This window comes from Gambusia affinis, linkage group LG16, assembly GCF_019740435.1.
Source record: "Gambusia affinis linkage group LG16, SWU_Gaff_1.0, whole genome shotgun sequence".
Lineage (NCBI taxonomy): Eukaryota > Metazoa > Chordata > Actinopteri > Cyprinodontiformes > Poeciliidae > Gambusia > Gambusia affinis.
The window spans coordinates 14,412,006-14,424,991 of record NC_057883.1 but is presented as its reverse complement, the minus strand read 5'-3'; the positions used below and the strand labels follow the sequence as shown (position 1 = coordinate 14,424,991).

At 39.2% G+C, this 12,986-nt stretch overlaps 2 protein-coding genes and 1 long non-coding RNA gene across 4 annotated transcripts; 1 reads left to right on the top strand and 2 right to left on the bottom strand.

Moving 5' to 3' along the window:
- Positions 1-1,107: 1,107 nt before the first annotated feature.
- Positions 1,108-4,612, bottom strand: LOC122846392. The gene is made up of 4 exons (XR_006373230.1): positions 4,571-4,612; positions 2,302-2,414; positions 1,220-2,236; positions 1,108-1,152 (listed from the first exon to the last, which is right to left on the bottom strand). It is a non-coding gene; the product is annotated as an uncharacterized LOC122846392 (long non-coding RNA).
- tmem54a (transmembrane protein 54a) lies at positions 3,757-7,617 on the top strand. 2 transcript variants are annotated; one of them, XM_044143333.1, is made up of 6 exons: positions 3,757-3,952; positions 5,593-5,789; positions 5,918-5,977; positions 6,424-6,621; positions 6,714-6,851; positions 7,354-7,617. In XM_044143333.1, the coding sequence occupies exons 1-6, from the start codon at positions 3,940-3,942 to the stop codon at positions 7,471-7,473; spliced, it is 726 nt and encodes a 241-aa protein (XP_043999268.1). In that variant the 5' UTR covers positions 3,757-3,939; the 3' UTR covers positions 7,474-7,617. The 2 variants fall into 2 exon arrangements, with proteins under 2 accessions (XP_043999268.1, XP_043999269.1); XM_044143334.1 differs by having other exon boundaries at positions 3,764-3,969.
- A 137-nt stretch (positions 7,618-7,754) lies between these two features.
- LOC122846389 (probable histone deacetylase 1-B) lies at positions 7,755-12,497 on the bottom strand. The gene is made up of 14 exons (XM_044143332.1): positions 12,313-12,497; positions 11,665-11,777; positions 11,436-11,553; positions 10,743-10,817; positions 10,541-10,679; positions 10,266-10,407; positions 10,095-10,187; positions 9,882-9,990; positions 9,651-9,791; positions 9,217-9,325; positions 8,984-9,111; positions 8,697-8,864; positions 8,577-8,628; positions 7,755-8,485 (listed from the first exon to the last, which is right to left on the bottom strand). Exons 1-14 carry the CDS (start codon positions 12,362-12,364, stop codon positions 8,458-8,460), a joined length of 1,467 nt encoding a protein of 488 aa, XP_043999267.1. The 5' UTR covers positions 12,365-12,497; the 3' UTR covers positions 7,755-8,457.
- Between the last annotated feature and the right edge of the window lie 489 nt (positions 12,498-12,986).

The window sequence follows — 12,986 nt, the reverse complement described above, 5'->3', positions numbered from 1 at the left end:
GAGCATGCGTAGTAAAAGGGAGAGTGCACAGTGTAACTGCCCCCAACAGAGCCCAGCTCCCCACAGCGACGCCTGCGTTGGAATACAAACAAAAACTTTATACAGGAAAACCCAGCCGAAGTGAGTTAATTCGGCATGTGTCGTAAGAATGGATAAATGAATAGCCTATACGGGAAATAACAGGTGTTGCTATAAAATGCTTCGTTTCATACCTTAGATCTAAAATTTCAGTAATTCAAAGAGAGAAAATGGTCATATTTGAAGAGTTTATTTTAAACAATGGCTTATAATGAAATTCTAATATTCCAGATAGAAATAGATTACATAAAGTTTGTAGCATATGCATATAATACGTTTTGCATGACTTACAATGCAGGGTATTGTGGATGGTGAGCAGAATGTGACTGAGGTAGTTTTGGCCTTCAGTCACATTTTCTTAACATCCTAGATTCTCCATGGACCTTTGACTGGGTGCTGGGAAAAGCAAGCATCATGCACCAATACTTTGACCATTTGCATCAAGAGTTTCAGTGCAAATTGTGTAGCACTCTGCCAGTCTGTTGTTTGTGCACAAACTAAATACAACCAGCATCTCTGACAGGCTATCCTCCCTCATGAAAGCCATGAAACATTACTCTTAAATTTAACTCAATGAAATCCCACAGCTGGAGGGGGTCCGTATGCTGAGTTACTTATTTTAACGTGAATTAAGGTTTTGTAAAGGACGTACAAACTGTGCTGATCCGAGTGCATTATGAAGTTGTACAATTTCATACATGAAAACAAAAAAGCCTCAGTATATTTAGCTCGGGCCTCATTTACTATGCTTTTAGACTATTCTGGTGTGTCTATCTAAATGTTTTTTTGGCATCATGTGAAATACCTCGCTTCAGTAACAAGATCTCATGCATCTGTATGATAATCTGTCCCAACAGGGCAAATTTTTCAACATTTGGAGCCATGCTCATTAGCTACAGGAATCGTTACAGTCCCATTTTCCCCTCATTCTGCACAAATAGGATCAAAGCTTGCACCTGTGAAAATCGATCATTTATCAGAAACCCCTAAATTATGCAACACAACCAAGAGTAAATGTTGCAGATTGTTTATTGTGTTACAATATGCGTCCATCATTCTCCCTTGTCCATCCTCCTGAAAACAAAAGTGTCTTAATATATTGAATGCATGTTAAATAGTGCCATTTAAGTTCACTCAATACCTCAACAAATCCAGAAATGTTAAACGCAGGCCCTTCAATCCAAACTTCCTCTTCAGGTCATCTTTTTCATGCCTTCTCTCTTGCTGCTGTACTTCTTCCTCATAACTCAGCTTCTTTGACCCATCTGCACCCTTTGAAAACTCCAGTTTTGTGCGAATTATTGGATGATCCTCATTAGGCTCCATTGCTGCATCCATCTGTGTGTCAGAAGACTTAGCTAGATCTGCTGGTAACCATTTCATTTGGATTTCCTCTGCTGTGGCATCTGGAACTGTTAATTTTGCCTCGTTGACCAGCCTATGGCTGACATTCATCTCAGATGGAAGAGATAAATTAGACCGAGTGGCTTTATCAGAATTCCCAGATCTTCCATATCTGCTTTTCCTCTGAAATTCATTGGCAACAATTTCATTTTCTTGAGGAATCTGCCATCCATCAACCAGTGTTAGCAGCTTCATGTCCCATTGTGAGGAATCACCTTTGTCGCTTACTAAGTGAGTGATTTAATTTATGGGTAGAGTCAGAGAATTTCCATTTATGCTTGAAACTTCCTGCAATGAATGACCATCTTGACCCGGTAAACCAAACTGAGAAATGAGGTCACCTTGCACTTCTCCGGGTAGCCAGAGTGTTAGCTTGGATGTTGGCTCCTGGCGCACCACAACAACACCCTGTGGGGAAGACTGAAGCTCAGCTTGTGTCAGAAAAGCAGCAGCACCAAGAAAGTTTTCTCCAGTTGCAGCCATCATGGTGGTGGGTAAAGAGGAGCCTGACGCATCAAGTGGTTTAGAGTCTGGAAGTACAGGACTTGACTCCCAGTCCTCCACAATGACCAAGGGGCCAATGTTGGCGACTCCTTTAGTGTCTGAGTTGATAAGCATGAAGTTATGGCAAGAGGTTACAACTCAGCCTCAGGTTTTAAGAAACTCACAATTAGGAAGGTTCTTGATTGATGGACCTTTACACTTTGAGCTACAGCAGGCACACACATCTGCATCACCATTTACTTCCTCCCATCTGAAAATGGATCATACTTCACATATTTCCATTTCATGAGCAGATACAAATTGTGCACAACACACCTCCTTGGAATGCAGGAGATGTGAATTGGTGGGAGAGCTTGCCACAGTGTGGCTGGTGTTCTCTTGAGTGTAAAGTGGAGAGAGTTGGTAAATGCCTCCAAACCATTCTGGAGCTGCAAGACAGTACAACCTTAGCAGGTTGCACAAAGCACATAACTAACCACAGGTATTGTTCCACGTTGGTCCAAGTTATAAATAAAAACAAGATGATTCAGTTGCTCTTTGTTGCTGTAGCAGCCATTCCCCAACTGCAGTTCTTCTGCAGTCAATGTGAGGCCAAATGCTTTCTTGTCGATTAGCAAAGTTAGTTTTGTTTCATCACAAAACACTTGGACTCTGGGAACATTCATAGGAGGAAAATCAGTCAGCATGGGGAAGCCAGGGCTCCATGCCTGCCAAGAGTTGAAGATAGCATCAAATGATGGAAAATCCAAGTTCCTTTCAAATGGAAAAAGCCAGTTATCATCAAAAATGCCTGAAAAATCTTGAGGAAATGTGGCATCTTCAAGTGACAGAAAAGACTGAACAGCCATAATGTGCCACCAAAAAATCCAAAGACTTTGCTGTACTGTACCCATTGTGAGCCTCCTACTGGGCCAACAACTCTATGGGGCCTCAGGTCAGTGAGGCATTAATAGATTGATGAGACAGCAGAGGCAGGAGTGGGCAATCAAGCCAATGAGACGCCAAGAATTTTTTTTTTTCTTGCGTAACTGTCTTGCAGCCATCTTTGTATTTTCATCATTTATTTTATAGAAAGGATAATTTAAATCTGGTCATTCTAATTCAGTCTTCTCATATTATGCAATTACAAAGATTTCTAATCAGTCTCAATATGAATGGGAAAATAGTTTGATTCAGAATATTAGTATTTGTAAAATATTTAAACAAAAAAATCTAACCAAAGAAATAAACGGATTTCCTCAAACTTTTCTTTGGATTCAATTCCTCATTCTGATCATACAAAATATGGCTGTTTAAGACCTTTTTTAATCATGAATAACTTCTATCTGAACCAACATTAAAAAGAGAGAACATATAAGCCACACATAACATATAGATATCATATGTGTGGTTTTATTATATTCTATCCTATAGAATAGAATGGAGCCAAAAAGAATATAATAGAAAAACCCTTTATCCATGAGATATTCTCTCATCATTTTGATCCAGTCATCTCATCTTAAAACTATCTCATATTGTAGTATAGTCATAGTTATGTTATACAAAGTCATTTTTGCTTGTTTACATCACGTTAGCAGAAATAGTCTTCCATAAGTTGTCACACGAAACTGACAAAGTGTGATGTTGTAGTGCTGCATAACAAGGCCTGTAAATATGGTGGCTCTTCTTAGTTTCTTCTTAGTTACAAAAATGTATAAAACAAAACCACTGATCCAGTTAATGTTTTGTCTGATGTTCTTAACTCTCTACCCGCAGCAGTAGCGTTGTTGAACTGTTGTGGGCGGAGCCTCCGCTCAGGTAGGCAGTCGGGATCGCCTGTTTGTTCTCAGGTAACTTTCTGTCACGGAAGTCAAAGATCCACCATCCCTGAACGGTGAAAAGCGCGTCGTCAGAAATGATTTCACCACAACCTTTCTAATAGCAGCTGTGATCTGAAGGGACGTAGAATCCATCATGGTTAACTCAGGTATGTGAGCGAAGCTGGTGAGTGAAATTCTTTGGGAGCCTCAGAGGGTTGATTGGTTTCGGTGTGAAATGTTTAGGCGTGGTCTTTGCACTTGGAAACCGTTGAAACGCCTGAAATCCAAACCTTCCTTTTTTTCAATCGGTTGATTGCTTTTAACCCTAAACGTGTTTCATTTTAAAGCGCAACCTGTGAGAAAGTGAAGGTGTTCCTCCAGATTGAGGGACGCTGTAATTTAATCTGTATCTATACTTTCGTCTGGTGCTTCTGCAACAAACATTTGGAGTGTCTGTGCTGGTTCCATTTTTCAGGCATCTTTGTTTTCACAATTACATCACTTAAGTAATCGTCATTGTTGTGTTTTGTGTGTGTAAATTTATTATTTCTAAATGATTCAGTGGGATTCGATAATATTTTTGTTTTACTCTACATGTTAGGGTTCTATTTCAAGATTTTTATGCCTTTGCAATTTTCTTATTTTGTTCTCAAACTGGTCAGGTACTGAGTTGTAAAGCAGACACATGTGCATGCCCACAAACACAAAAGTGGTTTAAGATTTGTCTGTTTATATCTATAAAGCTATTTATAAGTTAATATCAGATATAGGACACAATGACTAACCTCCATCTACCAGGTGTGGGCACTCCTGGTCCTCGAGGGCCGGTGTCCTGCAACTTTTAGATGCATCTCTACTTCAACACACCTGAGTCAAATAATGAGGTCATTAGCAGAACTCTGGAGAACCTGACTGCTCTTGGGAGGTGATTCAGGTGTGTTGGACCAGGGAGATGTCTAAGAGTTGAAGGACACCGGCCCTTGAGGACCAGGAGTGCCCACCCCTGACTGGCAGGCCAAATAAAATGTCATCCGTCGTCTTATTTCTGCAGCTTTTCCCAGGAAAAGCTGTGTGAACAATGAATATTATTCATTCTATTAGATAACTAACTTATTATCAATCTAGATACATGAGCTTTATAATAAAAGCTATGGATATTTACTGTTTTGGCAAGATGCCAAACATTATTGTGACCAAAAACATTGCTTATATTTTCACAGCCTTCACTCTCGAACAGAGAACCTGAGTATCTATCTGACACCAACTGACCCTTCAGGTCGAGTAGAAGTGGTGGAGGGTGTTTGAATCCCCCTCACCCGAGGCAGAGTGTTTTGTTCCTGCTCACGGTCTGGTTACATGCCATCCATCTGCAGTTGTTTTGCATTTTCTTCTGTTGAAACCACAGAACCCTGCTCACATCATTGATTAAGGATAGTTGTGCATTGCTTTTATATGTTGCTTGTCAAACTCATCAAATGAGTTTTAAACCAAAATGTGTACATAGTAAACTTGAATGGCTTTTTGTGTAACACACTGGTTTACTGTTGAAATATTCTGCTTTTAAGCGATAATAATTTAAAAAAAAAACTCTGACAATCTGAACTTTTTCCTTTGGATTCAACACTTTCCACTAACATTGTGAGGAGCAATAAGTGAGAGAATGGCTAGTTTTGTTTCTTCTTCTGAATGTACTCGATAAATATTACATTTTATTATGTGCTAAAGATTGATTTGTTTTAAGTACTTTATTTTTTTTACAAAAGCTAACGAATTTTGCATGTATAAAAGTTACTTCCGCTTCCTGCAGGAATATGCTGCGCCAACCTCAAAGACAACAGAGCCCTAATGAAGATGGGGTTGACGCTGGTGCTGGTGGGCCACGTCAACTTCCTTCTGGGAGCCCTGGTGCACGGCGCCGTCCTCAGATACTTCATTGTTAAGATTAAGATCCGGACTATTATATACGCCGTGTCTAACGTCATTGCCATTGTGGAAGGTCTGATTGTAAGTTGGTTTACATACTCTGAAGTTTTTTCCTTTATTCTTTTGTTTTTGTCATCAAATCTTTTGCTGCTGGAAGTAAATTAGTGGTTTTCATGTCAGGAATGATGTTTCTGCTTCCTTTCCTTCAGGGTGTTATCTGTGGGATAGTTGCTATTGTCCTGTCTAAGAACAAGAAAAACAAAACCCTGGTAAATACTTTTTCCCTCAGTTTGTGCATGCACACGCATGTTTGGCAGTGCTATGACCTCCCGTCTCTAATTGGTTGCTTCTCAATGACGCATTTCTGCAAATGCTGGTAGGACCACAAGGAGGCAGAAGAGCTTAATGTTTTTTCACAGATTACCTTTAAAAAAGGCAATATATGATTTTCACTGGTTAAATTTATGTTTTTATTTATTACTTTTGTCAGTTTCAGGTTATTTCAGTCATTAAGGGGGGCGCCAAAAATCTTGTCTGTCTGCTCCTGTTAAAATCTTTTTGTGTTTGGAGGTACAAAAGCGGTTTAAAGATGAAAGTAACAGTACAATATGCTGATCTTTTACAGAACAAAAACACATGTGCAGTCCGTTACATTGCCTTTAAATATGAAGGTTTATGCCTAACAAATGCCCTTCTGACTCTGTTCCTCTGACAGATGTGGGTTCTGTTGGTCTTCAGCATCCTAGCAGGTTTCCTAGGACTTGCTGCTGCCTCGGGATTGTCATATTCTTTAGTTAAAGCCATCATCCTCAGGAAAGAGCGTCTGCTAAATAAATTCTGCAAATTCTTTGATGAAACCCCTGACCCTGCGACCATCACAAACGAGTGCCCCTTCGATCCTACCCGTATTTATGTAGGTACAATATTCACCCATGTTTGATCGGTGACCCTTTATATTGAGATGAAATCAGTGTGTAAGAAATGTTGTCTTGTGTGTAAATTAAGGTAACCAGCATCATTCTTTGGATGCCTCTCATCGTAATGTGCATCGTGGAATCAGTGTTCACCTTTCGTTGCTTTGCTGCCTGCACCTCCTTCCTGTACCTTTGTCCGTGCAGGAAGAAACCGATCCAGGCAAGGAGGGTAAGGTCCTGCCAAGTGTTCTCAGCCCGCAGAGATCTGTGTGAATGCCATAATACTTTTTATGTTGCATTAAAGACTCCAGATCTGTGCAGGATTGGCCTTTTGTTTTTCAGTTTTTTGACTTAGACTTACCTGCAGAATATCAAGCAATAATGTTTAGGTGTGTCTCTAATTCTTTTAGTGAAAACGTTGCTGCATTTTATTAATTTTCAATCTGGAATAGAATGTGCAGTGTTCCCTATACACTTGTATGTATAGGATTAAATTAAAACTACAATTGGAGCTTTTCTTACTTTGCCTTCTTGTAATTAAAGTACAAGAATCGTTAGTGTATTTCTGATGAATACAAAAGAACCAGCTTACACATTTGCTGCCCTGCCTTTTTTTTTTCTCTAGCATATGTGAAAATTAAATGAAGTTGTCAATTCATAAAAATAAGGAATTACTGAATCAGATCATCGATTCATCCAAACTTAACTTGTTTTTTTTCATACACTTTCAGGTTAAAGTCCAGTTCAGGGCTGATGCTCCACCGCAGTTTGTAGAGGAAGGAGCTGAAGAGCAGCCTGCAGAGCAGGATGAACTGCTGCACAGTCCAGAGACGCTGAATGACTGGGTCTAAACCAGCAAAAACATTTTTCATCCAACTGAACAGGATGAAAAACTGAACAGAGAGAATCTGTTACAATTCAAATATTTTGATATATTTGGATTTAAGTAAGTTAAAGCAGTTGCATTTTATTATTTATGCCCATTAGTGGCATATGTTATGATTTGATGGAATGCTTTTAAAAATGTTATCGTTTTTGTACCATTTTAAAATCTGCCTCATGTGCCTTCAGTTTAAATGTCTGTTTCTTTGTAAAAAAAAAAAAATAATAAAAAAAAAACTTGCATTCTCTATTCTTTAAAAAAAAAAGATTTTAATAGAGTTGAAACCTCTTTGTTCAATAAAAACGTTTAAAGAACGCACCTGTTTTCAGAATACAAATGTATACACAAATCAATCGAGACATCTGGCTTTCCTTTTCAGTGAACTTTAAGTCCACAGACAAGTTTGTTTAAAGAAATGTGTTCAAAGTGTGATCTCTTTAGTTTCTGAAAAATCCCTAAAGTTATTATGCAACTTAAAAGCACAAGTTAATGTCAGCAGAACTGTAAAATATGTATAGAAATATCAATCTTGTAAATTTTGGTGGACAAGACGAGTTGCATGTTTTCTAGAAAAGGGACACATATTTCTACATTATTCTGCTACAACTCCAAAGGCACATGACACAAGAGGATCGAATGACAAAGAAAATTGCCAAAATTAGTTAAATTACATCCAAGTATATAAAATAGGCACATGCTAAGCCATTTTTACAGATATTTTCACAACTGGAAAAGCAAACGGTAAATAAAAAGATAAATTCATACAAAAAATACCTTTTCTCTCCAAACACCAAAAATTTGAAAAGATTAAGAACAAATGGAAACCATTTAATCTCCACCGTCTTAAAATATACAGTTCTTTACCAGCTTTCACTGCAACAGTCATTTAGGAAAAAAAAACTTTAGGATCAGCTCTGATCTGATGTACTGTTGTCACAGGAAGTTCAGGACCTCAAGGTGTCTTGGGTTCCTCATTTGGCCTAAAGGATCCAGAGGAAGGAAATGATTAACACCTTCTGTTAGCCGCCTCCTGGCCATCATGGTCAATGTGACTGTGCTGTGTTTTCTCACTTTGACGTGTCCATTTTTTCCTCCTCTGGTACCTTCTCTTCTTCTTTTACTTCTGTGAAAGATTTGAAATGACTTACTCAATGACTTGATTATTATTTAACAGGATGTGAGGATGACTACCTTTTGTTTCCTCTGTACTTTTCTTCTTCTCCTCTGTCTCCTTCTCTCCTTCGGTCTTGGTCCTTTTGGCTTTCTTGTAGCTGGCTGCATTCCTGCGACCGCCTTCACCTTCGTCCTCCGAGTCCGAGAACTCTTCCTCGCACGCTATCCTTTTGTCGTGAGCACGGACTGGACGTTTATCAGAAGGGAGATGTGCATTAGGACATGCTGCAGCTGGTTCTCCACTACAACAACTGCCTGAGAGCTGATGCAGAGTAAATGTGGAAGAAACTGAGAAATGATTTTACTAGATATGCGTTTGTTTGGATCGTCCTCTTCGTCGCCACTGTCCTCCTGCACGGCGTCCTCTGGGATGGCTTGCATCTGGACTCCGGGGGCGTGAGGCAACATGCGCAGGTTCTCAAACAAGCGCTGCCTGCAGGGGGCGACACAGGAATACTTCAGCTCTAAGAAGTTCTCTGTTCTCTCTGGCCAAAAGCAAACAAATACTCTAAATATAAAACGTGTTTCAGGAACTCACTTGATCTTCTCCAGGTAGTCGTTTGTGTTCTGATTGGTCATGTTGGAGGGGCTGATGTGCAACTTGAAGTCTGGTCCAAAGTACTCAAAGTAGTCATTGTATGGGAGCTCTGTCAGTTTGAGAGAAAATATTTACATAATATTTTATTATGCCACCAGGACATGAGCAGCTGATTTGTTCATTCACAACATCTGAGTTGAATATTTTTAAGGGCCAACTTGAAACACACTGCTTCCTAGTGTGTCTTTATAGGAAAACACTGAAATAGATCAAGAAATATAAAGCCTTACAGACTATTTTCTTATTACTTACTGATTTATTTTAGGTCTCCTCACACATACCCAGCATGTTTTAACATTGACACAAAGCGTTCCATTGGTAGATCACGTAAAAGAATTGGGAGCAAAGAACTTCTAACAGGAAAAATTGCATACCATTGGGGATGGAGCTATCAAGGGCCACAGCAGTCTCAAATGTCCAGCAACGAGCCACGTTCCGGATCGTATAGCCGCCTCCTCCCAGCATCAGCAGCGGCAGGTTGAAGCTCTTAATGTACTCCACACACTTGGCATGGCCTAAGCAGACATAGTGGAAGAATTATATATATATATAAAAATACATTCATATGAGACTCTGCGTGTCTCATCTGAGTTTCATAATCTTGCCTTTAATGGTGAGGTTGAAGCAGCCCAGTCTGTCCCCTGACAGAGAGTCAGCTCCACACTGGAGGACCACAGCACTGGGCTGGTACATCTCCATCACCTTCGCCATGATCTACAGAAGAAAACAAAAACGCAACAGCAACACAAAGTTGTTTTTTTTGCGTTGAAGAACATCATAAATTACAGTATAAATTTAACAGGACTTTATTAACTCACGGGCTTGAAAATGGCTTCATAGGACTCATCATCAATCCCATCCCTCAGTGGATAATTTACAGCATAGTATTTACCCTTTCCAGCACCAATATCCTTAAGAGAAGAAGAAAAGCAGCATTTTATTATGACAGCCCTGTGACATGTTTACATGTACAGTCGTTAAAACCATACCCTGAGGTCACCGGTGCCTGGGAAGTACTCTCCATACTTGTGGAAGGACACAGTCATGACACGATCTGTGGTGTAGAAAGCCTCCTCCACACCGTCTCCATGGTGGATGTCAATATCTATATACAGAACTCTCTGATGGTATCTATGAATGAGAAAGTATTACTTAATTCCAACTGTTTTTATGCATGTTATGTGTAATATTGTGACTGGAATCATAAGAAGCCGGAAATGTCATTATTACACATACTGAGTATCAACCTCTCCGTCACACTCACTTCAGTAACTCCAGGATAGCCAGTACGATGTCGTTGACGTAGCAAAACCCAGAGGCTTCAGACTTTTTGGCGTGATGAAGCCCTCCGGCCCAGTTGATCGCGATGTCCGTCTGCTGTTTGTTCAACTTCACGGCACCGGCTGAAACACAGTGAGAACTTAAAACTTTTCTTAAACAAACATCTTCAAAGAAGATGGACTTACCGACGGAGCCCCCTGCTGAGAGCTGGCAGAATTCGAACAAGCCATCGAAGACCGGACAGTCCTCACCCACATTAACTGCAAAACACAACATCAGTGACATCCGTATTGTTCAGACCGCGCACAGCATCGGTCCTGAACAACCCGATCGCACTAAATGTGCTACTAAAACGTTTTTTTGAGGATGGCTTGCTTGAAACCAGGTTCATAGGTAGCATGCGATACTTGTTACTTAATTTAGCAGCATGAACACAATCCATCCTCAGACACTCTGAAGGATTACCCACATGACCTGAAACCATAAGTTATTCTCTTTCTGTTACAATTTTTGTTCTTTTTTTTTTTACTGAGTAATCTTACATTTCTCTAAATATACTAAATAATAACTTGTGTTTCTTTAGAATATTAAATTTGTTATTAGAAATGTATGTATTTTAACCAAATAATCATGAGAAAATCTAGAAAATTCTGAGCAAATTATTTATTCTTACAAATTAATTACTAATAAAAAACACATGCTTACTGATTTAGGAGCATTAAAAGACCAGACGACACGCTTTTTTCTAATTACTCTAAAAAGGTTGAAAGCAAGGCATAAAAGGCTTTGTAAGATCTACTTTCTCTAAATCAGTCAAGATGCATGTAAAAACAATAATGGAATAGAAAGATTTTGTTAGGTTGTCAGATGAAACTTACATCTCTGCATCTGTTTGCTGTATTCTGACATGTTGTCTGGCCTGATGGAGCGCAAGAACCGGATGTAGTCATCACTGTGATACTTGGTCATCTCTTCTCCGCTGGCTTTGTGTGGACGCTGCAACGACAAAAATAAAGTCATTGATTTCATTTTTGAAAGGTACTTGGTTGTACAGTACCTTTCTGTACAACCAAGTAGCATAAACCCAAGTTGCTTAATTCCATGTACATAGATCTCCATCTTTCTGTAGAGCCCGTAGTTGAGCAGCAGGTTGTGGGTCATGCGGATTCGGTGAGGTTTCATGGGATGGCCCTGACCATAGTAGTAATTTCCAACATCACCTGAAAAGAGAAAGAAAAAAAAAACCAAACACAAAATCTGTCAATAAGTAAATATCTGTTGAGATCTGCTCACTATCCTATCGGCAATACTAGAAATAGGGGATGGAAATGATCTAAAGTTGCCTACTAGCTTTTTAGCATCAGTTGACGTCGATTTGAGCATTTCCAACAACAAACGCCAAACTTTCGAAGGTAGAAAAATTAGTCTTTTCCCAGTATAAAGTAATTGTATTGACAATAACCGTGCATCATGTGTTAGCGCGCTAGCTGATTGGCTGTTTTTTATCAAAGTATAAAAACCGCTTCAAAAATGCATAGAATTGTATTTGAAGAGCCATCTTTGGCTATGGCCAAAACATGTTTTTAGAGTTTAAGCACACCAACATCTCAAAACTGAGGTGAGGAGTACAAGCTGCGTCTCAAGCTAGCTACGTTAGCTTAGGTTAGCAAGAGGTAAAATTGATAGATGCAAACTCTGTCGGATTTGATCAGTTATCGAGTCTACTTATGAAACTGAAACTATGAGTGTACTTACCATCATAGTAGTAGCAAACTTTTTTCTTTGTACCTTGGGAGGTAAATGCCATTTTAGTCTTATTTTTTGGATGGTTTTACCCACAGTGCAGGAGAGGAGACAACAGCGACACGTTTGGTCAGTGGGATGTCAGCAGCTGTCCATAGGGGGCGCCAGAGGGACGCTAAACGATTTCATGCAGAGATATGACTTTACGTTTACTACGTGCATAAATAGTCTGTGCTTTCTACCTCCGCCTTTACGTCTAACATATAACATTGCATCTTTTACTGTTTACATTTCTTAACCTAAAAAAAGTTGAGGTATGCTAAGTACGTATCAGAGTCCTGGGAGAAGCTCTGTTTACAACCCACAGAGAAATATTTGTGGGTCCTGTACATTGCTTTTACGCCTCATAATCTAGAACATAATTTGCCACTTTCGGGCATAGTAGCAAAATACATCAAGTCATAGATCATTTAAGTACACTCAAAATTGCAGTTTTTTCTGTAATTAAAAAAAAAGAAAAAAAAGTTATTTTTGATCACTGTAAGCATGTCTTTCCTGCACAGGTGGATATAGTAACTGGATACAATTACTTACTCACTCAAATTATGTTACTCCATCTGATGGCATCATCAGTTACTCAGTATTTAAGTAGCTTTTTATACAAAATACATTTTTATTCCAACTTA